The 27,783-nt window shown below is 39.7% G+C and overlaps 1 protein-coding gene across 3 annotated transcripts; it reads left to right on the forward strand.

Annotated features, from left to right (window-relative positions):
• Positions 1-5,975: 5,975 nt before the first annotated feature.
• On the forward strand, positions 5,976-27,761 carry mki67 (marker of proliferation Ki-67). 3 transcript variants are annotated; one of them, XM_061967524.2, is made up of 15 exons: positions 5,977-6,145; positions 6,470-6,572; positions 10,539-10,620; positions 10,775-10,890; positions 15,888-16,507; positions 16,589-16,791; positions 17,676-18,567; positions 19,935-20,062; positions 20,137-20,311; positions 20,389-20,532; positions 20,616-21,472; positions 21,653-21,704; positions 21,779-21,844; positions 25,159-25,713; positions 25,812-27,761. In XM_061967524.2, the coding sequence occupies exons 2-15, from the start codon at positions 6,484-6,486 to the stop codon at positions 27,266-27,268; spliced, it is 5,436 nt and encodes a 1,811-aa protein (XP_061823508.1). In that variant the 5' UTR covers positions 5,977-6,145; positions 6,470-6,483; the 3' UTR covers positions 27,269-27,761. The 3 variants fall into 3 exon arrangements, with proteins under 3 accessions (XP_061823510.1, XP_061823508.1, XP_061823509.1); XM_061967525.2 differs by having other exon boundaries at positions 16,592-16,791; XM_061967526.2 differs by lacking the exon at positions 21,779-21,844 and having other exon boundaries at positions 5,976-6,145.
• The last annotated feature ends 22 nt before the right edge of the window (positions 27,762-27,783 follow it).

The following is a 27,783-nucleotide window of genomic DNA, read 5'->3' on the forward strand; positions in this document are numbered from 1 at the left end:
TAAAATGTTGATTAGGTGGTGGATATATATTTGCAAAGCCATTTTCAAGAAGGATACTTGAGAGAGACTACATCTTGTGAGACGAGGTCGGCCGACACCGGAAGCTATCCCGGCGGTGAAATGGTTTGCCCGCGATTTTCACACGAATCAAAGGACTACGAGCTCGTACCACTGGCTTATACGGCGTCGAATGGGTGCTCCAAATTGTGAATTCAAATATTTTATTTCTTAGTTTTTTCATGTTTCATTTGTTTTATACAATTCTTTTAATTTTGACAGTACCACGTAAGATATGTTTTAATTACTGAAGCGGGTTTATTGAATGTTAAATGCGCTGAAAAATTTGACCGTTTTGTACACTGTTGAGGGTGTTCAATAAACACAGTAGTGTGCAAGTGTGTTTCTGTATGGTATCTCCAGCTACATTATCAATAGTAGCCTCTCTTCTGGAATAGTTCCAGTAGAGTTTAAACATGCAGTGGTACGACCTCTACTTAAAAAACCCAGCCTCGACCCCTCTCTCCTCTCTAACTTCAGACCTATCTCTAATCCTCCATACATTTCCAAAATATTAGAAAAGGTTGTATACAGTCAGTTGTTGCCCTTCTTAGAGGATAATGGTATCACTGAGCTGTTCCAGTCCGGTTTTAAAGCCCTCCACAGCACAGAGTCAGCGCTTCTAAAAGTTTTTAACGATATCCTCCTGTCCACTGATTCTGGTAAATATGTTGTCCTGGTGCTTTTAGATCTGTCTGCTGCGTTCGACACCGTCGACCACGCCACCTTAATCACTCGTCTTGAGAACTGTGTGGGCATTAAGGGCGTCACCCTCAACTGGTTCCGGTCGTACCTAACCGACAGGAGTTTTTGTGTAAAAGTAGACAGTTTTATGTCGTCCACAGCTCCTTTACCACATGGGGTCCCCCAGGGCTCAATCCTTGCCCCAATTTTATTTGCGCTTTACCTTCTCCCCCTTGGTTCTATTTTTAGGAAGTACAGTATTGCATTTCATTTTTATGCCGATGATTGCCAGATTTATTTTCCCATGGCACAAAATAACACGGTTCAACGTCTTATTGACTGCCTGCACGACATCAAAGTCTGGCTTTCAGCTAACTTCCTGAGCCTAAATGAAGATAAAACAGAAGTTATGTTGTTCGGTCCAAGTCGCTCTCCCTCCCCCAACGTTGACCTCGGCACTCTGACCCCGTATCTCAGCGACTCTGTCACAAACCTGGGGGTAAAGTTTGACTCAGATTTTAAATTCGAAAAACAAATCAGCAGCGTCGTTCAAAAAAGCTTTTATCAATTACGCCAAATAGCGAAAGTGAAACCGCTTCTATCAAGACATGATCTTGAGAAATTAATCCACGCTTTTATCTCGACTCGTCTTGATTATTGTAATGCCCTGTATGTTGGCATTAGCCAGGCCTCCCTCGCCCGCAGCTCGTGCAGAACTCTGCTGCTCGTCTGCTAACACAGACCCGCAGACGTGAGCACATCACCCCTATTTTAGCGTCCCTTCACTGGCTTCCTGTGCGTTACTGAATACATTTTAAACTCCTTTTATTTGTTTTTAAATGTCTAAACAACCTCGCGCCAACCTATCTCTCCGACCTCCTTCAGCCTTACTGCCCCACCCGATCCTTAAGATCAGCCGATCAGCTGCTGTTGACGGTCCCTGACACAAGGCTGAAGCTTAGAGGTGACAGAGCTTTCGCCATTGCTGCTCCCAAGCTCTGGAACGACCTACCCCTGAGTGTTAGACAAGCCTCCTCTCTTCCTGTTTTTAAATCTCTCTTAAAAACATACTTTTATTCCATGGCTTTTAACACTGAGTGATATCCATCCTGCAATGGCGCCCCATAATACACCTGCTGTGATCCTGTTTTTATGTTTTTATGTTTTTATTAATTCTATTTTGATTATTTATTTTTTATCGTGTTCTGTTTGTGTTGTGTTGTGTTTGCTCGGTACTCGTTTTATCTTTTAACCTGCTCATTGTACAGCACTTTGGCTACCACTGTCGTAAATTTTAAAAGTGCTCTATATATAAAGTTGATTTGATTTGATTTGATGTCCATGTGGTGACATACATTACGGTATTTTAAAAGGTGAAGTTGGACTAAGTAGGACATCACTGAAGGCCTAGGTGAGGAACGCACGGCCCGCCACTGGTCTGTACTCAGATTGATTTTAAAGTTGATGATTTATGAAATTGAACATACAGTTAGTTAAGCAATCAGTATCATAATATTTTAGTTGATGACTCGATATACTTTCTTTTTTTGGCAAACAACCTAATGTTTCGGTAGTGACCACTATTTTGTTTGCCATGTTGTATCATATTCCCTCAACATCATTGCTTACATTAACTCATAACATGCTTAATGTTGGAAATATTGCAAACACTTATGTTTTGTGGTCAATAAAATCATTTATTTTTTGAGAAAAAACGTTATTATCAGTTGAAAATAAGCACCCATGCAGGTTCAGCACAGTGGTACAGTGGTTAGCGCTCGTGCCTCACAGTAAGAGGGTCTTGGGTACCCCATGACTGTGTGGGTTCTCTCCAGGTACCCTGACTTACTCCCATCTCTAAAGACATGCACCTAGGGATTGGCCCCTCCCACCTCCAGAGACATACACCTGGGGATAGGCCCCTCCCACCTCCAAAGACACTTTTTTTAAAATTAAAACATTAAATCTGTGTCTTTCAATGTATTTAAACCTCATCATAAAGATTGTTTAAATTACACCATTGAAACAAACAAACAAAAAAATGTTTTAAACGGTATTTTCATTAATTGAGGGGTCAGGATTAGGGACAACTACTTCTCAATAGAAAGTACCCTATAAATGATAATAATAACAGAAGAAATGAACAAATTAAAAAGATGGTTGGACAAAAACAGACTATCTTTAAATCTCAGTAAAACTAAAATAATGCTATTTGGTAACAGTAGAAAAGAGCATCATACACGAATACAAATAGACGGAGAAGACATCGAAAGGGTAAAAGAAACCAGATTTTTGGGAGTATTAATAGATGATCAAATGAACTGGAAATCTCATATACAAAACATACAACATAAGGTGGCAAAAAACATTTCAATAATGAATAAAGCAAAATACGTCCTGGGCCAAAAACCACTTCATATTCTATACTGCTCGCTAGTATTACCATATCTGAGTTATTGTGCAGAAATATGGGGAAATAACTACAAATGTGCGCTACATTCGCTAAACGTGTTACAAAAAAGATCAGTTAGAATACATAATGTTGGATATAGAGAACAAACAAACACGTTATTTATTGAGTCAAAAAATATTAAAGTTCGGTGATTTGGTAAAATTGCAAACAGCTAAAATTATGTACAAAGCAAACTACAACCTGCTACCAAAGAATGTACAACAATTCTTCTCAACTAAAGAGGAGAAATATAACCTTAGAGGAAAAAATAATTTAAAACATTTATATGCACGTACAACACTTAAAACTTTTACATATCAGTATGTGGAATTAAATTATGGAATGGATTAAGTAAAAAAGTTAAAAATTGTACTCATATGAACCAGTTTAAGAGGTTGTTCAAAAATAATAGTGCTTACAAAGTACAAAGAAGAAGAATTATGAGAAATATTTCCAACCTTATTGGAAATAAGATATTCTTCATCTCAGTATGCTAATAATGACTGAATTAATTAATTAAATATTACAAAACGGTTGTGTATACTAATTCATAGATGTTATTTTTTTATATTTATATAAAAATAATATTTATATTTATTTAATAATACCACCTTAACATTTGACAACCAAACAATTACACAAGGCGAATCAGTAAAGAATCTGGGTATTATCTTCGACCCAACTCTCTCGTTTGAATCACACATTAAGAGTGTTACTAAAACGGCCTTCTTTCATCTCCGTAATATCGCTAAAATTCGTTCTATTTTATCCACTAGCGACGCTGAGATCATTATTCATGCGTTCGTTACGTCTCGTCTCGACTACTGTAACGTATTATTTTCGGGTCTCCCTATGTCTAGCATTAAAAAATTACAGTTGGTACAAAATGCGGCTGCTAGACTTTTGACAAGAACAAGAAAGTTTGATCATATTACGCCTATACTGGCTCACCTGCACTGGCTTCCTGTGCACTTAAGAAGTGACTTTAAGGTTTTACTACTTACGTATAAAATACTACACGGTCTAGCTCCGTCCTATCTTGTCGATTGCATTGTACCATATGTCCCGGCAAGAAATCTGCGTTCAAAGAACTCCGGCTTATTAGTGATTCCCAGAGCCCAAAAAAAGTCTGCGGGCTATAGAGCGTTTTCTATTCGGGCTCCAGTACTATGGAATGCCCTCCCGGTAACAATTAGAGATGCTACCTCAGTAGAAGCATTTAAGTCCCATCTTAAAACTCATTTGTATACTCTAGCCTTTAAATAGCCCCCCTGTTAGACCAGTTGATCTGCCGTTTCTTTTCTTTTCTCCTCTGCTCCCCTTTTCCTTGAGGGGGGGGGGGCACAGGTCCGGTGGCCATGGATGAAGTGCTGGCTGTCCAGAGTCGGGACCCGGGGTGGACCGCTCGCCTGTGCATCGGCTGGGAACATCTCTACGCTGCTGACCCGTCTCCGCTCGGGATGGTGTCCTGCTGGCCCCACTATGGACTGGACTCTTACTATTATGTTGGATCCACTATGGACTGGACTCTCACAATATTATGTCAGACCCACTCGACATCCATTGCTTTCGGTCTCCCCTAGAGGGGGGGGGGGGGGGTTACCCACATATGCGGTCCTCTCCAAGGTTTCTCATAGTCATTCACATCGACGTCCCACTGGGGTGAGTTTTTCCTTGCCCGTATGTGGGCTTTGTACCGAGGATGTCGTTGTGGCTTGTGCAGCCCTTTGAGACACTTGTGATTTAGGGCTATATAAATAAAGATTGATTGATTGATTGATTTTATTATATAAAAAGGTCAGTAAATGATTCTATATATTTGTGAACGCTCTGAAGTGGGTGGGAAAGGGGTAGGTTTAAATAAGCTTTGCTTCTTCCTACTCCTTGTCAGGCATGATGTAAAATGAAATGATATGCAATTGCGTGATGTATTATGCTGTAAGTGTGTTCATGTTCAAAATAAACTAAAGAAAGAAAGAAATGATAATTTTGTATTTACTTATTGTTACTATCTCAATTTTAAACAGATCATAATGTATAGAATCGCAGTAAAAATCCATGTCTGAAAACGTAATTTTTGTTGTTATACACTTTTATGGTCATGAGAGAGCACCATATTGAAACCGAAAATAAAAAAATAATAAATACTGTATCTTCCGACAGAACAAGAAATTGTCGCTCATCAATAATTTAGTTTCCATTAAATGTTTTTTTTTTTTTTAATTGACACAAAAGGTGCAACTGTGTCAATTACATGCCTCCCACCTGCGTTGCCTGTGCTATTATTTTGATGACAAATAAACCAAACGTATAACCTAAAGTTATACGTTTGACGTTATCGTAATGATAGATATTGCGCGTCAAATTTGCTACAAACCCTTCAAAAAAAGAAGAAAACTAATGACAAAAAGGCGAATTCAGCGACGTCAGCATACATCCGTACTAGTGGGAGTGATCTCTCTGGCCCCGCCTACTCCCTGTCGCTACGACGTTTTGACCAATCAGTGTCCTTCGCGCGGGATTTCAAATAATTTCAAATCGCAAGCCTGCCACTGGAGTGGTATCGCTACGCGACATTCGTAAACAATATAGTTCCTTTCACCTTTGTACGAGATACATTGAAAAGGACCAACTAAAAACGTATTGAAATTTCATTTTCAAACGAACTTCATAAAGAAAACACCCTCAAGCCAAAGGTAATGCGTCAAATTAGAGTTCAATGATGCGTTTGTACATCCCGGCGGAGGGATATGACAACATCACCGTGAGAACGAAAGACTGGGCGCTGCTTCTGGATAAGGTAGTTAGCGTTAGCCACGCGTAGTCCCTTGTTAGAAAGTCTCTTTTTTTAACTCATTTTACTCCACATGACATGATATTAATATTTTACTAAACATTTATCCGAGCTGTTGCGGTGTATGGATTGCATGACGTGTCGTTGAAAGAATACAGGTAAGTCTGCAGTTGACGCATTTTAAATATCCACGTTTATAGCGGCCACGTACTTTACTGTACTTCATTTCCATGTCGCAATAATACTAACATCATATCTCGGTGTTAAATTAATGAAATGCCGCTACAATGAGACCACATGTTTCAAGTTTTTAAATTACACAATTAACCATAATTATGTACCGATGTGTATAATATCTCATTTATGTACTATTGTAGCAGTTTAGCTAGCCAACTTTCTGTACATTGTTGACGTCTTATAGTAGCCATGATGGAGCTCGCTAACTTTCTGTACATTATTGATTTGTTTTTTCATCGTTGAAGGTAAGGTTGCCAGAATGCCACTTCATGGGAAAATAGTCGTGATCAAACGGAGTGGAGGAGATGGCACCGAATTCCCCCTCACTGCGTCCTGCTTGTTTGGAAGGTGAGTTAAACAAATGAAATGCGTGAATCATGATTTGCATTTGCACGCTCTTACATTTGATTTATTTCTCTGACATTTGGGTTCACTATGTAAGTAAAACAGCAAGGGTGTATGTGTGGTTTCTTGTTGTAGCAAATTGTCTGAAGCGTTAATCGTGGACGTTTTTTGCATTCTCGTGTCGGCCTTTGGGTTGTGGGCGGGGCATTTAAACATGACGTCACAATGTTGCTTACTTCACTGTCAGTACTGCAGGCCTCGAATTTTAACTTTTTAAGGTCAAGGCAAGTGTTGCCTTAAAGGGGGGCTCATATTTTAGGGCACCAAGGCGAATTTATTTTATTTGGAGGCAGGGGCTCCAAAGCGCATATATATATATATATATATATATATATATATATATATATATATATATATATAAATTAGGGCTGCAACTAACGATTAATTTGATAATCGATTAATCTGTCGATTATTACTTCGATTAATAATCGGATAAAAGAGACAAACTACATTTCTATCCATCCCAGTATTTTATTGTAAAAAAAACAGCATACTGGCACCATACTTATTTTTATTATTGTTTCTCTGCTGTTTGTACATGTTGCAGTTTATAAATAAAGGTTTATAGAAATATATATATATATATATATATATATATATATATATATATATATATATATATTTAAAATAAAAAAAGCCTCTGCGCATAGCATAGATCCAACGAATCTATGACTAAATTAATCGCCAACTATTATTTATAATCGATTAGTTGTTGCAGCCCTAATATATATATGGACAGAGGACACACACACACTGTATATATATATATATATATATGGACAGAGGACGCACACACTATATAAATATAAATAAACACTTAGAGATAGGGTGAGAAGCTCTGTCATCCGGGGGGAGCTCAAAGTAAAGCCGCTGCTCCTCCACATCGAGAGGAGCCAGATGAGGTGGTTCGGGCATCTGGTCAGGATGCCACCCGAGCGCCTCCCTAAGGAGGTGTTTAGGGCATGTCCGACCGGTAGGAGGCCACGAGGAAGACCCAGGACACGTTGGGAAGACTATGTCTCCCGGCTGGCCTGGGAACGCCTCGGGATCCCCCGGGAGGAGCTGGACGAAGTGGCTGGGGAGAGGGAAGTCTGGGCTTCCCTGCTTAGGCTGCTGCCCCCGCGACCCGACCTCGGATAAGCGGAAGAAGATGGATGGATGGATGGATATATATATACTATATATGCAGTATATTAAGGCTGAAACGACGCGTCGACGTAGTCGACGTCATCGGTTACGTAAATACGTTGACGCCGTTTTTGTGCGTCGGCGCGTCGCATATTTACGTCACACTACTGTCATGGTGGAGCGCAAAGCAGACGATGCGAGCGAGGGGAAAAAAGCACGCCAAAAGTCGTCAAAAGTGTCGGAGTATTTCAATAAACGGCCTAATAATGTTGTTGTATGCACACTGTCGAGCGGAAATGGCCTATCATAGCAGCACAACGGTTATGAACGAACATTTGAAAAGAAAACCCCCGACAGCGTTCTTGCCATCACCATCAACAAGTCAATCGTCCGCGTGCGTATACGTTGTCATTATTACACAAAAACATGAATGTGTCATTTGTATCTGCGTTGTAAATTCATAAACTAAAGCACCGTTTGCTCTGAGAGGCGCGTTTGGCGTGCCTGTTCAGTGTTTACAAAGACGCGCTCCTCTTTAACGCTGTGGAGAGGCGGCGGCGAGGCGGGGCGCGCCGGGAGCGACGCCGCAAGAGACGGGACGACGAGCGAGCGAGGAAGAGGAGCTGAAAAGCGAGGAAAGAAAGAGAAAAGACTTTGTGTAAAATTAAAAGATTGTAAACCTGGCAAAGCCGTCTGGCGTTCAGTCTGTCGGTCCTGAAAGAACCCCACGGCACAAGACGTGTCACAAACGCTAACGTTAATTAGTTGTGCAAATACCTTTTACAACATTAACAGTTACATATACTATGTACAAACCAACAATTAACTTTCACTTTAATCATACTATCATTGTTGTGTTATTAAGCAAAATAAGCAATACTTTTACTTTTGTTGAAATGTTTACACTGTACACTTTTTTGTATTGGATGTTTAGCTTTATTTTTGCACATTTTAGCAAATAAGCAATACTTTTACTTTTGTTGAAATGTTTACACTTGTTACAGAATATTTCCGTTTTGCACTTTTTTGTATTGGATGTTTATTTTTATTTTTGCACATTTTAAAGCAAAATAAGCAATACTTTTACTTTTTAAATGCTTATACTATTCCAGAATATTAAGATTTGCACTGGATGTTTACTTTTATATTTGCACATTAAAAAGCAAATAAGCTACTTTTAATTTTGTTAAATGTTAAAAGTTTTAAATGTTTACATTGTTACAGAATATTTTGTCATGTTGTTGTCAATGTTGACTGAGTGGCCATACTTTTTTTTTTGTAAATAAAAGCCATGCCTTTTGAAAAAACTGGCCTACATTTATTTTTTCCTCTTCATTTTAAATAATAAAAAAAATCGGTAAAAGGAAAAATAATCTATAGATTAATCGAAAAAATAATCTATAGATTAACCGATTAATCGAAAAAATAATCTATAGATTAATCGATAGAAAAATAATCGTTAGCTGCAGCCCTACAGTATATATATATATATTGTGTGTGTGTGTGTGTGTGTATATATATATATATATACACAGTATACTGTATGTTTTTGCGACCAAAATTATCACGATTATTATTATCGCGGTAATTTTAAATGTGCTCAAAATTTTCTAAAACTGCTTAGGTATACTAAAGTCCTTTAACCATTTTTTTTTTTTAAACAAACATTCAAAATGTATATATGTACCTCAAGTAGAAAGCTGAATGTGCATATGAAAGCAACACAAGCATTATAAACAAAGTAATATGGCAGAAACAAAATAATACTATAAATAAATACAAAAATAAATGTGAAAAATTTGCAAGATGGCATCTTATGGATATAAGACATAACTGCACTTTTTTTCCCATATAGATAAAAATAATGTTAATATATGAGGTCAAGTCTTATACATAGGACTGCACGATTATGAACAAAATAATAATTAAGATTCACTATGTTTGGTGAAGCAGTGTTTGGGTGTGAATGCGATGCCATCATGTAATTTGTAATATGTCGCGGTTACATTTGAGCCCCGGTACTGTAATTTTTGATTTAGTTAATATTTTTCTCAACTTTTATGGCGTGTATTTATACAGTGGGTGATAATGAAAATGTTACAAAATTAATAATGCTATGATCACAACTTTCAAACTGAGGTCTAACTTTTACTATGAGAATAGACAAAAGCAAGGTGAACTATTTGTTTTATTAATGACTGCCAACATCTAAATTGTACTTTTATTTACAAAACAGATGTCCATCCAAATGGTGTGATCATTGTCTTTATGCTATTTTGTCACTGAAGAGAGGGGTAATGTCTGAATTAATCCGTTATGAAAATACTAAGAGTTTAGGCAAATATTCTTTTAAAACTGGGTGGCAAGCTCAAAAGCTATCTGTTGGAGACCCCTGCTGTAAAGTTATCTTCTTCCCACTCCCTTTCAGGCAAAACTGGACAATCATGCATTACATACTATACATTACCTTTTGCACTATATTAATTTATATTATTATGTGTTGTCAACTTTGTACTTTATGTCATTGCCTGAAATAAACAAATGAAACGAAAAATTGAAAGCAACCAAAATATGTAGCTAATGTTAGCATTACAATGAGACCAAGTGTTGAACAAAGAAACATCCCTCGGGTCGCAACCTTGAGTTTTTTTTTCATGTTTGTATGTGTGTTTGTTGGTATTTGCAGCATTTTCTAATTGAGCTTGGTATTGTGTTTTTGTATGATTTCTGTATATATTTATGACTAATTTTTACAAACAACCTGTCCTATTTTATTTGCAGGAAGCCAGACTGCGATATTCGTATTCAGGTTGCTCAGGTCTCTAAGGAGCACTGCCGAATTGACCTAAATGAAAATAAAGAGGTAATGCAGTACAGATGCATTGGGCGGGCATGTATGCCAGCTTTTTCCTTTTTAAAATGTGTTAATCTAGGACTCAATATTAAACAGCAATTATGAGTTTGTGTGTTAATTTCTTGACTTACACTCTTTAATGTGTTGCTTTTCTGTCTCCGAGGTTATTTTGACAAATCTGAGCTCAGTAAACCCGACCCGTGTCAACGGAGAGGCTCTACAGCAGTCTGAGCGCTTGAAGCATGGAGATGTTATAACCATTGTTGATCGTTCTTTCAGGTAAGCTATGCAAACATTGTGTATTATGTATTAAAGCAGGGGTTTTTAACTTTTTTGACCTCAGGGCCAAACTTTTTCACCACAGAGGGAGCTGGGGCCCACTCAAATATTAACACTGAAATAGTTATCTTATGCTTGATTTTAACTGTATTCAATAATTATATCTAACCTGTTTACAGTTCAACTGGATAAACCTTGTCAAATGATCTAAAAGCATGTGTTAATTACAAATATTATTACATGGCTTAAGTCAGACTCATTACAAAAATAAATATGTTATCGATGGGAAAAAGCATTTTTTGACAATATGATTTGCCTGAGTGGCTAGGAGACACCGAGAGCAACGAGCGGTAGAAAAGGGATTAGAAAAAACAGATTTAAAAAAATTATATATATATATATATATACATTTTCTACCGCTTGTCCCTTTCGGGGGGTGCTGGAGCCTATCTCAGCTGCATTCATATATATATTTTTAAACTAGGGACCTTCTGCGGGCCGGATTATGGACTCTGGCGGGCCGTAAAGCCAGAAAGACAGTGTTGTTGAGCTTTGAAAATGACAGGACACAACCGTAACTTCATCAGTGGAGTACAAGTCTACGTTTGTGCCGTGTACATGCATACGCTGCGCAAAGAGTTTTGGAACTCTTCACCGTGGCCACCATTTGCAAAAATCTGCATTTTTAAGGACAAAGGTATGCGTTTGGCCAAGAGGCCTAAACGCAGCGATAAGTATGCGTTTATTGAGTATCGTATTTTCCGCACTATTAGCCGCACCTAAAAACCACAAATTTACTCAAAAGCTGACAGTGCGGCTTATAGCCCGGTGCGCTTTATATATGGATTAATATTAAGATTCATTTTCATAAAGTTTCGGTCTCGCAACTACGGTAAACAGCCGCCATCTTTTTTCCCCGTAGAAGAGGAAGTGCTTCTTCTTCTACGCAAGCAACCGCCAAGGTAAGCACCCGCCCCCATAGAACAGGAAGCGCTTCTTCTTCTACTGTAAGCAACCACCCGCCCGCGTAGAAGAAGAAGAAGTGCGCGGATATTACGTTTCATTTCCTTTGTGTGTTTACATCTGTAAAGACCACAAAATGGCTCCTACTAGCGACAGGTTTCCGGTTCATGAAAAGACGCAATCTCTCCATCCGCACACGGACTACTATTTCACAGCAACTGCCTAAAGACTTTCAAGAAAAGCTGGCTACTTTCCGTGCATATTGTAAAAACAAGATAGCTGAAAAAAAGATCCGGCCAGAGAACATTATCAACATGGACGAGGTTCCACTGACTTTTGATATTCCTGTGAACCGCACTGTGGATACAACGGGAGCACGTACGGTGAATATTCGCACCACAGGGAATGAGAAGTCATCCTTCACTGTGGTTCTAGCTTGCCATGCTAATGGCCAGAAACTTCCACCCATGGTGATATTCAAAAGGAAGACCTTGCCAAAAGAGACCTTTCCAGCCGGCGTCATCATAAAAGCTAACTCGAAGGGATGGATGGATGAAGAAAAGATGAGCGAGTGGTTAAGGTAAGTTTACGCGAAGAGGCCGGGTGGCTTTTTTCACGCAGCTCCGTCCATGTTGATATACGACTCCATGCGCGCCCACATCACGCTGGTTTTTAATATATTATTAAAGTTTGACTGACCTATCTGACTGTTTTTTTGACATTCCTTTAGCGCAGTTAGATGCGGCTTACAACACGGGGCGGCTTATAGGTGGACAAAGTTTTGAAATATGCCGTTCATTGAAGGCGCGGCTTATAACCCAGGGCGCCTCATGGTGCGGAAAATACGGTACTCGTGTTCGTGTGAGCATGGCCTAAGTGTGCCTGCCATGTGTTTTTTTTGTAGTTTTAGAGGCACAATACTTAAATCTTTAAAAATGATATGATCAGAACTAACAATTAATCGCGTAATTAATTAACAAATGTCGCGCAATGTGCATGCAGATTCCTGAGCTTATAACAGTGAAACGAATGAGTGAAGTTTGGGATCTCACCATGGTTGCTACTTTGTATTTGACAGAGCGCTAGTATGTCTAATCAATAATCACTAACAAAAAACATAACACCATGTGATTTCCGCATTATAGCGCGGGTGGAATCACAGAATCGTTATATAAAACAGAATCCGATGTTAAACACAAAATATCACAGGAATAAACATAAATAAATGGGTGGATGGATAGAACTGAAATGCTCAGGCATGTGATTTTTCCGTCTACAGTCGGAAATCCGTCTTTTATCTCCTGTAAAAATATTTTAAAATGTGTTCCATTTTTCTTAGTTTTTTTTCCGACATACATATCTTTGCCATACCTGCCAACAACTACGGTTTTCCCGTAATGGGTACGGTTTTTGATCATTCAGGGGTAAAAACAACGGTTTTCCATTAATAATGATTAACTTAAAAATTGAAGCTACATAGGGCAGCAACTCCACGGGCAGGGGACAAAGCATACGGGAAAAATCAATAATGATTGGTTGGTGATGGGGGCAGCACGTTGAAATAGGGGTTAGTGCATGTGCCTCACAATACGAAGGTCCTGAGTAGTCCTGAGTTCACCCCCTGCGACCCCAAAAGGGACAAGCGGTAGAAAATGGATGGATGGTTTACATATAAGAAAATCTGTGATTGGTTGGTTGGTTTACTATGGTGAGTCCACGATTGGTTAAGATTTGGGCAAAACATTACAGACAGGCCAATCCGAGGAATGATAGGAAGGGAAATCACAACAGACGTGCACATCCCAAATGACGACGAGAGAGTCGGAGAAGAGGTAATATTCAAGCGGGCGATTTATATATTTAAAAAAAATAGTGGAATATGGCGAAGGGATTCTCTGCCTTAGATTTTTCTTTTAGCAATGTAGACGACGTCCAGGAAACCCACAATGCGTCTACTTGGCCACATTTGGACAAATGTATGCATCTGGATAAAACGATGCCCAAAACATTAATTTGAGTTGTTTACCTTGTTAAGCCTAAATCAAAACTGCTCTCGACATGTAAGTGGAATACACATTTAACACACATGATTGTGGCAGACATGTGATGACTTTTGCTAATGAAATTTCATTGGTGTTGTAGAACAAGACAGTAGCTCACATTTTGTTCATTATTTGTACTGTTTATATTTTGACATTGAATAGTTTAATCATTTTGAAACAAACAACATGACTGAAATATATTTATTTCATGCTGTAAATCACAAATGGCTATTCAGATAAAGGAAGTTAGCTAACAGAATAATCAATAAATTCCTTTATTGTCATTGTCATAATAACACTTAAGTCATACATGAACAACGAGATTTTGTTTGAGCTTTGTCCAGCGGCATAGAAACTGCATTGATGTGCAGGTTGACAATAGTTTACATTTTAGCATTGTCAGGAAGATCGCGATAAGAGGGACGTGGGGGTGGGAACAGTCAGATGTCTGATGGGTGTTAGCACAATTATTGAGGTGGTGAAGAGTGAGGTAATAAGATGGTCCGGGGCAGCAAAGGGGCAGGCTGTTCATTTAGCAGTCTCACAGCCTGGGGATACAGACTGTGAGACATTCTGGTGGTCCTGGCGCGAATCGATCTATACCTCCTTCCAGAGGGTAGCAGGTTGAAGAGGCCATGTGCTGGGTGGTATCTGTCCTTCAGGATGTTGTGTACTCGCTTTAGGCAGCGAGTTGTGTACATGGCACTCATTTCTGGGAGTATCGTCCTTGTAATTTTCCCCGCCGCTTTAACCACTCGCTGGAGGGTACAAACAATAGACATTGTTTGTACTCTTTATGATTTTTGCATTTGGAGCAGTTAGAAATGGAGAGGGAGTCGAAGAGACAGAAATTGGCTATAAAATCCAAGGCAGAATCCACTAAAGCAGAAACAAAAAAGAAAATACAAGCTGCTCAGAGATTTGCCAGAAAGGCTCATCTCAGAGTCATCAAAGTAATGTAATGTGCCCCCCCTTGTCCCCCCAACAGGGCACTGCCCTGGACCTGGCTGGGGACTTGCGGCCCGCAGACCCCCGGCTTATTTTCAGTCTTTTTCATTAAGTTCAAAACAAATGCCTGAATGCTGTCATTGTGAGAAGGAATATTTGTTTGGGAAAATAATGTGACCGGGGCCGCTCGTTCATACCCAAAACACAACCTCCTCATATGTCGAGACGGCCACTTCAAACTACGAAGCTAAAGCAAGAACGATCTATACACCCACACCACATCTCAACTGCTTTGTGAATGACGACACCGATGTAAAATCCATGTACAAACACGACAGCTGTCACAATTTTAGAGGCTTTTAAAAAAGCTTGAAGCTCAGAACAATAGCACACTTTTCCCTCTTAACATCCGGTTTGACTGCGCTAACAAAAACAGGATTCCAAAAAGTACATTACACAAACATTTTGAACTTTCACCACTAATTGATATATTTTCAAAATTATGTTTTGACTTAAAATACGGGTCAAAATTGTCCAATGATGTATTGCAACATTAAATAAACGTTTGTATTTAAGCAACGAACATTTGTGGGTTTAGACTAAGCTATTTCCGGTTGTTATTTTAAATAGTATTTTAAGTTGAGTTTTTATGGTACAATAAATACTCATTAATGAATATTCATTTTATTAATCGTGATTTCATTATCAATTAAAAATAATAATTTTGCCACAATCGTCCAGCCCCACACTATACATTTCAGATGCAAACCTAATTTTACAAAGAATTAAAGGGACTTAAATGTCATACCAGCACACATGAGATGGCATGAAATTTAGTAGTAGTATAGTATGTATTATTTATTAGTTCATGGTGGTGGTCCCGTTGCGATGGAACAATTTATTTTGGTCATTGACATTCAGTAAAAGGTTTTGGAGAAGACATGAAAATCATTGATGGAAGAAGTATGATAATACTGCAATAATTGTTTCCCACTTTTATGTCTCACTGAGTGAAAATAAATATATGGTTTATTTTAATTTTAGGTTTGAGTACCCGCCAGCACCTACTCCAAAGAAATTTGCTAAAGAAGGCAAAAGTGAATCTCCTAAACCACATCTGAAAGATGGAACAAATCACAGCATCCAGCGATCCCTGGAGGAGACCAAGGAGGCTGGTGATATGGAACCTAGCAAGGCTGCGTCCCCTTTTAGTGATCTCTATCAAATGATCAGAAAATCTCTGGATGTCAAGACCCCTCGAAAGTATTCTGACAACAACTTCCAGAGGCCAATGAGAAAAATCCAGGAAGATGCTGCCACAGTTGAACCGCCAAAAACCGACCTGGCTTGCGGTGAAGGTGTCGCAGAGGCCATCACCCCAAAATCCGACCAGAAGATCAAGAATCCTTCCCAGATTCTTGCATCTGATGCAGCACACACTCCTCTTAAAGATGCAGAAAATGTCATATCCGAAGCAACCTCACCACAGACCAGGCAGCGTATGGCTCCTCAGAGGTTTTCTGCAGGTGACGCTATGGAGAAAGTGTGTTCTCCAACACCTAAGTCGCCAATGAGACGGAGGAGTAAGGAGGTTACACCAGCCAAGGAACAGGGGAAAGTAACGCATAGTCCTAAAGCTGACTCGGCAGGAGTCGACGGAAAAGGTAAATACTGTACAGTTGAAGTATTCATTTTTCTCAAACTACCGGTACTACTTTATTTCTTGTTTTTGTCCCTATTGAAAGCAGTGCTCAAAAAACGCAAGAGTGCAGAGCTTTTAAGGAAGAAGCGGGTTTCCTTCGGAGGCTACTTAGTTCCTGAGTTGTTTGACAAGAAATTGCCACCAGATTCTCCGCTACGAAAAGGAGACACTCCAAGGAGGAGCCTGAGTCTGGACAAACCCAAACAGTCGCTGCTTCGACGTGCCTCAGTCATTGGCCTGCTAAATGTAAGATTCTTGTTCTAGGGTGTCAAACTCTTTCATTGAGAGCCACGTCATAATTATGGCCCCTTATAACAGTAAATAGTATATGAATTTAAATGTATCAGGAATCGCCTCACGATATTAGACAATTGCCTATGCATTTGATCATTGTTTTTTTCTTTTGTACACTGGGAAAAAATCTGCAGATTATGCCATTAGAATTGGCAGCTTAGTTACCAGGAGTTTACGGTAAAATGTACAGTATATTTTTATTTTGCAGAATATTACTTTAAATGAGGACAAAACAATACCACATTTTTTACTGACTGAGCTAACTGATTTTTACCATAACATCTATGACTGTTTTTATGGCATATAACTATAAATAGAATAAAACACAGTTTATTTTCACTGTAACATTCCGGCGACTGAGCTGCCTTTTTTTTCTTTTTTCTTTTCAAATCTATTGTTATTTTTACATTGTATACAATTCGATGGATAACTTCATACAAACATTACAGGGAAACAGAACAGGACTTGCTTGCAAATCATAATTAAGCTTATATTTAACTATTTGTATTTTAACAAAAATGTTTTGGCGTGTATGATAAAATATTTGTTGCATTATTAGATACCATATATATATATATATATATATATATATGTGTACGGTATATATATATATATATATATATATGTATATATATATATATATATATAATTAATATACATTTAGTTTAAAAAAAAAGGTAAATGACATTATTGCATTATTGGCACATACGATTTCCAAGCTTTCGCAGGCCATATAAAATGATGTGGCAGGCTAAATCTGGTCACTATTGTTGCTAGTTGTTGTTAGCCGTTCTTGAGCAGCAAAGTAAAATTTAACCTAATTTTGTTTCACCTAGGAGGCTGATGTGATGGAATCGCCTAATCGCCCTCCTGCTAAAAAATCCCCAAAAAGGAAGTCCCTGTCTCCGGGAAAGAAGACAAAATCCGTCTCTCTAAAGATGAAATCACCATTAAAAAAGTCACCAAAATCAGCCTCTCCAAAGAGGGAATCACCAGGAAAGAAGTCACCAAAATCAGCCTCTCCAAAGAGGGCATCACCAGGAAAGAAGTCACCTAAATCAACCTCTCCAAAGAGGGAATCACCAGGAAAGAAGTCACCAAAATCAGCCTCTCCAAAGAGAGAATCACCAGGAAAGAAGTCACCAAAATCAGCCTCTCCAAAGAGGGAATCATTTGGAAAAAAGTCACCAAAAGCAGCCTCTCTAAAGAAGGAATCACCAGGAAAGAAGTCCCCAAAATCAAAGACGCCTTCTCCTAAGTTGCCAAGATCTACAAGAGTATCTCCCAAGGGGGCGTCACCTAGAAAGAAGTCACCAAAATCCAGCACTCACTCTGCCATAGCCTCACCTTCTGGAAAGAAATCTCCTACATCGAAACCTAGCACACCTAAGAGAGCCTTTTCCTTCAGTAAGAAACTGGCAACTCCTATGGCCAACACGAGGACATCCCTCAACTCTACTCCTTCTCAGGAAACACCAAAAGCTAAAACCTCTTCAGCCTCTCAAAGGGAAACTTCTTCCGTGCAAGGGCGCTTCTCTGTGTCACGCATCAAAACCCCTTCGCCGATCGCAGAGGACGCCGTCACAACGCAGTGTGCTATGGACACACCCAAAATCCCACTGAGAAGGAAGAGCATGAAGAGCACATCGCGCAAGACCCCCTGTTTGGCAAGGAGTGCTGTCAAAGTCATGCTCAGACGAAGTAGCGTTTCACGGGCATCTTTGAAAGGTATCTATCAAGCCTTACATAATTAGAAAGCACCATTTTAACTGTTAAGAAAATTAAGTAGAACAGAGCCTTAAGAACAAAATAAGTGCCTTTCATACTGTACAACCAGATCTAATTCTATGATGATATTTTGGCGTTTGTTTATTAAGATCCTTACTAGCTGCTGCATTAGCAGCCGCTATTCTCCCTGAGGTCTAAAATTTCACAATGCTTTGATACATGTACAACATTAAGGGAAAAGGTAATACATTGCATTGTTCACACACTCATTGAGAGAGACAGGTAAGTTTTACCCTTCTGATGGTGTGTTGTTGCAATAGTAATCTTGTACATATTGTTTACCAAACAAAATGTACAAAAATATTGCTCAAAATCCTATTAGAAACCTTAAATAGGCCAAAAACAAAAGTATTATTATTGTGTGTGTATTAAGTAGGGTTTATGGTGTTTCCTTTAAGCTAGTGGTTCTTAACCTGGGTTCGATCGAACCCTAGGGGTTCGTTGAGTCGGGCTCAGGGGTTCGGCGGAGGTCAAGACACACCCGACTCATCGTGTAAATAAAAACTTCTCCCTATCGGCGTATTACGGATACGGCAACAGCGGAAGTCACACTGATTTGCAGGTGTGTAATTTGTTGTGAGTTTATGCACTGTTTTGGTTTTGTTGTTTGAACAAGGTGATGTTCATGCACGGTTCATTTTGTGCACCAGTAATAAAACATGGTAAAACTTTAGTATGGGGAACATATTCACCATGAATTAGTTGCCTATTAACATGCAAATTAGTAACATATTGGCTCTTAACTAGTCAATATTAAGTACTTATTAATGCCTTATTCGGCATGGCCTTATTATAACCCTGGCCCTAACCCTAACCAAATAACTCTGAATTAAGTCTTTGTTAGAATACTTAGAATATTCTATATATACTTAGAATATGTTCCCCTAGTGTCCAAAAAATTCTAAATTAAGTATTTGTTACTTAGAATATGTTCCCCATACTAAAGTGTTGCCAAAAACATATAACTCTGTCTTGAATTTGAAAAAAAAAAACATTTTATTTTTCACTAAAGAAAGGTTCGGTGAATGCGCATATGAAACTGGTGGGGTTCGGTACCTCCAACAAGGTTAAGAACCACTGCTTTAAGCAAACACTGGAATGGAGTGCTTATATCGGAGGCTAATAAATAATAATAAAATAATAAATTCCTTTACACATTTTTTTTTTGGTTCGATATTGAGCCGATATCAATATTGGATCGGGACACCGATATGAATATTTGAATATTTCATGAATATGAAGTATTTTACATTAAGTGTAACGTTATTTAAAGTGTGTACTTTTAATGCTCCCCTTTTTTGTTTCAGTGATGAGTACCTGGGCGGACACTGTCAAGTTTGGCAAGGCTAAAGTCAAAGCGGTTGTACCAGCAAAAAAAGTATTGAAAAGTACTTCAAATGCCACAACGGTTAAGAAGAACATGCCCAAACAGAAGGTAAGTTTTTCTTAACACGGTTTAACTTTCATGCATCTGTACATTGTACATGAACTGTCTTCTCCATCTTTCAGACCCCCGTTAGAAAGCCGCTGGGCCACACGAGCACTGGACACGCAAACTCACCTGTCACCATCATTGTGGGCCGAGCTTTAAAGCAGACAGCCGTGCACACTGCTGCTGTGCCAAAAGTGGTCTTTAATACAGCAATCTCAAAGAAAAACCTGAAAATGGACGAGGATTTGTCTGGTAGGTGCCTTTCTTGTTCGCTTTGACATCGCTGAATGAACTGTCGTTCTTTAAACATTCATATTATTGTCTTTTAGGAATTTCTGAAATGTTCAAAACGCCTGTGAATGAGAGGAAGCAGAGCTCTCTGCAAAACAAGAGCAGTGCTGTTAAGGCACCAGTGGGAGTCATGGAGTCTGCTTTGCCTGAACCTTCCTTGTTGAACACCCCTGAAGAGCCAGGTAAAGTGTCTCTAACTGGCATTTGTGGTCAACCTAAAGCACAAATGGTGATTTTTAAATGATCGTATGCGACTCCTTTTTAGGTGAAATGATGGTTTCTCCGCTCACTGCTGCATCTGTTGTGAAAGCAGGCAGATTCAACAAAGAGGCAGTGAAACGCCTTCTTGATGATGAGTCTAGCTTCAACTGTGACGTCTCTACTTTGGATTCTGTCGCAACTCCTGAACAGAAGCCCCAACTACCTGAGTGTCTCACTGGAGGGAAGAGGACCACAAATACCCTTACACAGGAACCTGTGCAGGCCCTCAGAGGAAAACTTGTACAAACGCCCAAACAGAAACCTGAGCAACAAGAGTTATTCCCTGGAGTGAAGAGGATCACCCCTAAACCTAAAAATGAACCTGTGGAGGACTTAAGAGGAAAGCTTTTGAAGACACCGAAACAGAAGCCTGAGCAGCAAGAGTGCCTCACCGGAGTGAAAAGGATCATGAAGACCCCCAGACAGAAGACCACACCCATTGAGCATCTGAGAGGGAAACTTCTGAAAACTCCCAAGCAGAAGCCTCAAGTGGCTGACGTTTCTTTCGGTGGTCTCGCTGATTTGCTGAAGACACCACAAGGTCAAGAATCACAATCTCAAGAAGCCGACACAGAAACTCCAAATGTGGAGACCACTCCGATGAGCTGCATGTCCAATGTCAAGAGAATGGTAAAAACACCGAAACAAAAAAGTGCTCCAGTTGAAGACATGTTTGGTATCGAGAGGCTCATGAAAACTCCTAAAGAGCGAGGTGAACCGGTAGAAGAGCACTTTGGTATCAAGAGACTCGTGAAGTCACCCAGATTGAGGGGCAATGCACCTGTGGAAGACTTTGAGGGACTTCAGGATCTCATGGAGGAGCCAATACCTGAGCCCCTGAAGCAGACAGAAACAGCCAAGGTAGTAATAATAATAACCGTTATTTGCTTATAATTTCTGCAGCATATTTGTATATTACGTAGTTGAAATAGCGTTAGAGTTAAGTATGTTTATTACACATTTAGTATTGTCCATGTCATTTGCATGCTTCGTTGGTATACTTTTGTGTGCTAATCTCTAAATTTTGTTTATTTTTTACAGTGTGGAGATCAAGCAACCTTAAACAGCAGTGATTTGGTCATAGCAGCTGAAGGTATGTTGCTTTTGGGGAAAAAGGTAACCATTGTAAGAGTTAGAGTGCTAACCATTTAATTGTGCCTCCGTTAGAACGTGATTTTACTCTCGGACAAGCACAGAAGGAAGATGGGTCATCAAAACTAGACATCTCAAAAGGTATTTTTAGGTGATTACAACACTTGATAATGCAGTGGAACCTCCCAAGTCAAAACATATTTCTCACAGGAAATAATTTATTCCAATGCTCACACATTCATCATAAAATATTCATATAGACCATGAGGATGGAAAATTAATAGATTTTTTTAATGCACAAATGTTTCATACTATAACTCTATTATACCTTTTGGTTGACCTCATCCTTATTGTAGCCAACAGACAACATCGTAATCTAGGGGCTGCACAATTAACACATCGAATCGACATTGAGGTTTCAGTTACTGAAATGAACACTCAGCAAGAGGCTGAGGTTTTTTATTTCCAATATTTATTTTCTCTCTTCTCTGTCATGTGAGTTATAGACTTGTTTGCCTGTCAGAATTGACAAGCCGCACATCCTCGGCCTGCTGGCCAATCAAAAGTGTTTGGTGTCCACATATTTTAGGAAGGAGATTATTCAATATTTTGCTAATGTGTGGCAATTTGAGACAACCGTTGATTGACAGTCTAAAGGTAAAATTACCGTCTTTCACTCATTTTAGCAGTTTTAGCATTTAAATGTTTAAAATATAAAAATCGCAATTTTTGCCAGAACAATCTCATTTTGGTTTGGTCAAAATCATGCAGCTCATAGTAACAACTCCTGTTAGTATTGCTTGTACAAGTATTGCTTTTAGGCAGGATGAGAACTCCTGAAATTTTGTACTTGCTTCTTTTAAGAAATTTGTTGTAAATGAAATGTAACAGTTTTTCGGCATTTTGAAACTAGTTAACTTGCTTAAAAGCCATGGTCCTCATAGGATTTGCCGATTTTTAAATACAATTTTTGTTCCAATTTGAGGCATATTTCTTTTAGTGCTGTATTTTTAGGGGTTTGAATGAAGTCTGGTGTGTTAGACAATTAATGTACCGTATTTTTCTGACCGTAGGGCGCACCTTATTGATAAGGCGCACTGCCGATGAGCTGGTATTTTCAGGTCTATTGTCGTACAAAAGGCGGACCGGATTGTGAGGCGCATTAAAGGTGTCATATTGTGATTTTTTTTTCCTACATTTAAAACACTTTGTTGTGGTTTACATAACTTGTAACGGTAGTTTTTTGGTCAAAATGTTGCCTAGATAATGTCTTACAGACCATCTTTAAGCTGCTTTCTGACCATCTCTTCAGGATGCGCCGTTTTGTGGGCGGTCCTATTTATGTGGCTCCACTTCGACAGCGTCTTCTCCCCGTCATCTTTGTTGTACCGGTAGTTTTTACCGCTTCCATAGCAAGTCTGACAGGTATAAATTAGAACTGTATGCTACTTTGAATTAGAAATGGCAACAGTGGAGGATGAATGCCCCACAACCAGAGGATTGAATAAAGGAGCTTATAGACTACGGTGAGGACGACATTGGCGGATTCGCACACATTTTCGGGACTTATAAAGACCCTAAAGGTCTACTGAAATGCGATTTTCTTATTTAAACGGGGATAGCATGTCCATTCTATGTGTCATACTTGATCATTTCGCGATATTGCCATATTTTTGCTGAAAGGATTTAGTAGAGAACATCGACGATAAAGTTCGCAACTTTTGGTCGCTGATAAAAAAAAGCCTTGTCTGTACCGGAAGTAGCAGACGAGTAGCGTGATGTCACAGGTTGTAGAGCTCCTCACATCTGCACATTGTTTACAATCATGGCCACCAGCAGCGAGAGCGATTCGGACCGAGAAAGCGACGATTTCCCCATTAATTTGAGCGAGGATGAAAAATTTGTGAGTGAGGAAAGTGAGAGTGAAGGACTAGAGGGCAGTGGGAGCGATTCAGATAGGGAAGATGCTGTGAGAGGCGAGTGGGACCTGATATTCAGCTGGGAATGACTAAAACAGTAAATAAACACAAGACATACAGTATATATACCGGTACTCTATTAGCCACAACACAACCAGGCTTATATTTAATATGCCACAAATTAATACCGCATAACAAACACCTTCCCCCTCCCGTCCATATAACCCGCCAATACAACTCAAACACCTGCACAACACACTCAATCCCACAGCCCAAAGTACCATTCACCTCCCCAAAGTTCATACAGCACATATATTTCCCCAAAGTCCCCACAGTTACGTACGTGACATGCACATAGCGGCACGCACGTACGGGCAAGCGATCAAATGTTTGGAAGCGTACTCACGGTACCGCGTCTGCGCATCCAACTCAAAATCCTCCTGGTAAGAGTCTCTGTTGTCCCAGTTCTCCATGATGTCCCAGTTCTCCACAGGCCAATGGTAAAGCTTGACTGTCATCTTCCGGGAATGTAAACAATGAAACACCGGCTGTGTTTGTGTTGTTGCCGCAGCCGGCCGCAATACACTGCTTCCCACCTACAGCGTTCTTCTTTGCTGTCTCCATTGTTCATTGAACAAATTGCAAAAGATTCACCAACACAGATGTCCAGAATACTGTGGAATTTTGCGATGAAAACAGACGACTTAATAGCTGGCCACCATGCTGTCCCAAAATGTCCTCTACAATCCGTGACGTCACGCGCTGGCGTCATCATACCGAGACGTTTTCAGCAGGATATTTCGCGCGAAATTTAAAATTGCACTTTAGTAAGCTAACCCGGCCGTATTGGCATGTGTTGCAATGTTAAGATTTCATCATTGATATATAAACTATCAGACTGTGTGGTCGGTAGTAGTGGGTTTCAGTAGGCCTTTAAATAGACATCAGCAGGTACCAATAGGTAAGAAAAGTTAATATTGCGCAACAAAACGTCAGCTAATACCTCCTTATAGGTGCCCTTGTGGGGTCCTTATAAACCCACCAAAATTAATACCTGAATGAAGTATGTTGAAGAACAGTACGTCTGACCACGGAGCTCACCAAAGTCATACTAAAACATTTTGACATATTTTTGAGAGCCTTGTGCAATGTTCTATATTCTAAATGAAAGATCAAAGTTTTAGTGTTGTCTGCTTACGGGTACTTGCTAGTGTCATTTATTGAACAGATGTCAACCTGCAATCCACATGTATCTTATGTGTGACTGTCATCTACTAGTCACACTACACCATGTACCAAATAAAATGGCTTCAAAGTTGGTAAGCACAACCAGAATACGTACTGTGCATTAGGCGTACCGTCAATTTTTGAATTAATGCAAGGATTTACGTGCTCCTTATAGTCTGAAAAATATGGTGTTCAGTGAACTAAAAGCTCTACAACTGAATGCCACAAATTTACCTTCAAGACAGATCAAACGGTTACAAATGTTCGAAATTGGAAGAATAAACTGCAGCTTTTCCCCCTTTTCTTTAGGAGAAACTGCGACAGTTTTAGTGGAGGTGCCCAGTGATTCTTGTGAGCCATCTGATGCTAAGGAAGTTTTTTCTGAAGCTGTGATAGAAGACGAGACACCAGCAATGACAGAAATGCCTGCTACTGATGCCGCCCCTTCCAAGAAACCCATCCGAGGCAGAAAGGCGAAAATGGTGAAATCCAAAGCAGCTAATAATAAACAGGAGATGGCAGAACCTTCTCAAGATATTGTTCCTGTTAGAGGAAGACGAAATAGAAATGCTGATCCTGTTGAACCTACCAGGGATGTTGTTGAGCTTGCCCAGGAAGAAGCAAAAGCTGCTCAAACGACGAAGAAAGGAAGAGGTGCCAAAAAAGTCTCTGAGCAGGTCGAAACGTTTCTTGAGAGCAAGCAGAGTCTTCCCCCTGCAGATAATGGCCGTGATGCACCCTTGGAAAAGGATGCCGTGAAGCCCAAGCGAGGACGAAAACCCAAGCATGAATCTGTGCAGTCCAAAACTACACTGCCAGAGACAGATTTGACGTCTGCCAGCAGTGACCATGCGTCCCCAGAAGGTATTAGACATACGTATTGGAAGACACTCCTTTTGTTTATTGTCACATGTTTTTTTTTATGTAACTGACACATTTGCTTTCCTCGCTCCCAATTTTAGGTGATGGTGATGACAAGCTAGAGCAGACACCAAGCGAACAGAAAGATGTTTTGACTGTACAGAAGAAGTCTGTACGTGGGAGAAGAGGCAAATTAGTGGTGGACTCTAGAGCAGAGGAGGAAGTATGTAAAGAAGCTGTTGACTTGACTGTAGTCAAAGCAAGAAGAAGAAAGAAGACTGTGGCGATTGAAACACCTGCTAGCCGACAAACTACTAGAAGTAAAAAAGCCAAGGAAGACTCGGTTGGTGCGCAATCAAAAATTGTTCAAGATGTGGAGGTGAATTTGGAGCCTGTGATGTCAGCAGATGCAGTGAATGAGGAAACGACATATACCACTATGCAAGGGGATGAGCCTGCAGAGGAACTGGTCGTAAAGCCGAGTCGGGGCAGGAAGACAAAGCGTGCCCAACTTGAACCACCTCAGCCAGAGCCGGAAGGAACACCAAACAGTGTCTCCAAACAAGCTAAGCTACCAGCGTCCCCTAGCCCTAAACGGAGACGAGGGAGAAAGGTGATCTCTGTAAGTGCTGAGCTAAAGGAAGTTTCAAAAGACCCCTCTGAGGAGACAAAGCAGCAGACCAAGTCTGTCTCCAAAACTAGAGGAAGGAATACCAGGCAGATAGCAGAGCCCCAGGAGGCAGTTAAAAAACTGAGGAATAGCAAAAATGATGTAGAAGAACACGTCCCAGTGGAAACTGAAGAACCACTTGTTGCAGAACCGCAAAAGGTATGTGATACAACACCCGGGGTTGCAAAAACTAGACGAGGAGGTGTGAAAAAATCAAAGCAAGAAGCAGCAAAACTCAACTCTGAATCCACAAAAGACCAAGAGGGTCCAATTGAGACACCAACCGAAAAACCCAAACGGGACAGGAGATCAGAACCAGTTGAAGATGTTGATGGAACCACAGAAGTGTCAGGGGAAAAATCTGAGCAGAAGCCGCAAAGGGGAAGAGGAGTGAAAACCAATTCAAAACGTGACCTTTTACAAGTTGTTCCAGCTAAAAGAGCGCGACGAGGAGCCACTGTCACCTGTGAGAAGGCCAAAGAAGTGAAAGTTACAGAGTCAACTGCAGCGTTAGTTAAACCCGTCAAAAGGGGAAGACAGGCAGCAGCCAAAGTCTCATCAGAGTCAAATACCAATCCCGATTCAAACGCCAAAATATCTACCAGATCAGTGAGGTGGAAACCCGAGGTGGAGGTTTACGAGATTCCAAAAGCAACGCCCGTGAAAGTGGTTCGAGGCAGAAAGTCAAAGATTGCTGATCAAGCTGACACCCCAAGTCAGAGTGAGTCAAAAAATGCCCATCAAACTGAAGAGGATCTCTCAGGAAAAGCTGCGGAAGCTCATCCTGCCAAAAGAACGAGGCAAGGAGCGAAGGCTGCAGGCAAAGCAGAGTCCCCCAACAAAGTTGAAGAGCCAAGAACCAGAAGAGGAAGATCAGCAAATAAATGAGCAGCTTTGTGTGTGTATATAAATAATCAATGATGATTAGATGTTCGTTGCCGGTCTCTTTTAGATTATTATGCTTTTTTAAAAATTAATACAAAATCAAGCACTGCGTGTTCAATTTTTTTACTGCAGGAAACCTTATACATTTATTTTTGTTACATGTGTTTTATTCATGGTACATTTTTTTTACTTTAGGCTGGGGAAAAAAAAATAAAACTGTTCAATTTGAAGTAGCAGTGTTTTTTTTATATTATACTCTCTTGGTTTTATTACAATTATGAGAACATTTGCTTTTATAGATTATACAATTCTAAACTGGGTATATCTTGTACTGTTGGTTACTACCATGCATATTTCACATATTGAAAAACCTTTTTGTTACAGCGGTGAGTTCTGTATATGTTGTTCCCTTTTTTTAGACGCTTCTATAAAGCACTGGCTTTTGTATTCTGGCGTTTCTCGTGATTACTCTCACATTAAAACGAACGTTTTAAAAGGTTTGGCAAGCGTTCTGTTTT

The sequence above is a fragment of the Nerophis lumbriciformis genome, linkage group LG11 (assembly GCF_033978685.3).
Source record: "Nerophis lumbriciformis linkage group LG11, RoL_Nlum_v2.1, whole genome shotgun sequence".
Lineage (NCBI taxonomy): Eukaryota > Metazoa > Chordata > Actinopteri > Syngnathiformes > Syngnathidae > Nerophis > Nerophis lumbriciformis.

Bases quoted from the DNA above. Each gene is read 5' to 3' on its own strand.
- mki67 (XM_061967524.2), top strand. From the start codon at position 6,484: ATGCCACTTCATGGGAAAATAGTCGTGATCAAACGGAGTGGAGGAGAT. The intron at 10,891-15,887 runs GTAAGCTATGCA...TTTTAATTTTAG, and splicing joins ATTGTTGATCGTTCTTTCAG to GTTTGAGTACCCGCCAGCAC. The intron at 21,845-25,158 runs GTATTTTTAGGT...CCTTTTCTTTAG, and splicing joins AAAACTAGACATCTCAAAAG to GAGAAACTGCGACAGTTTTA.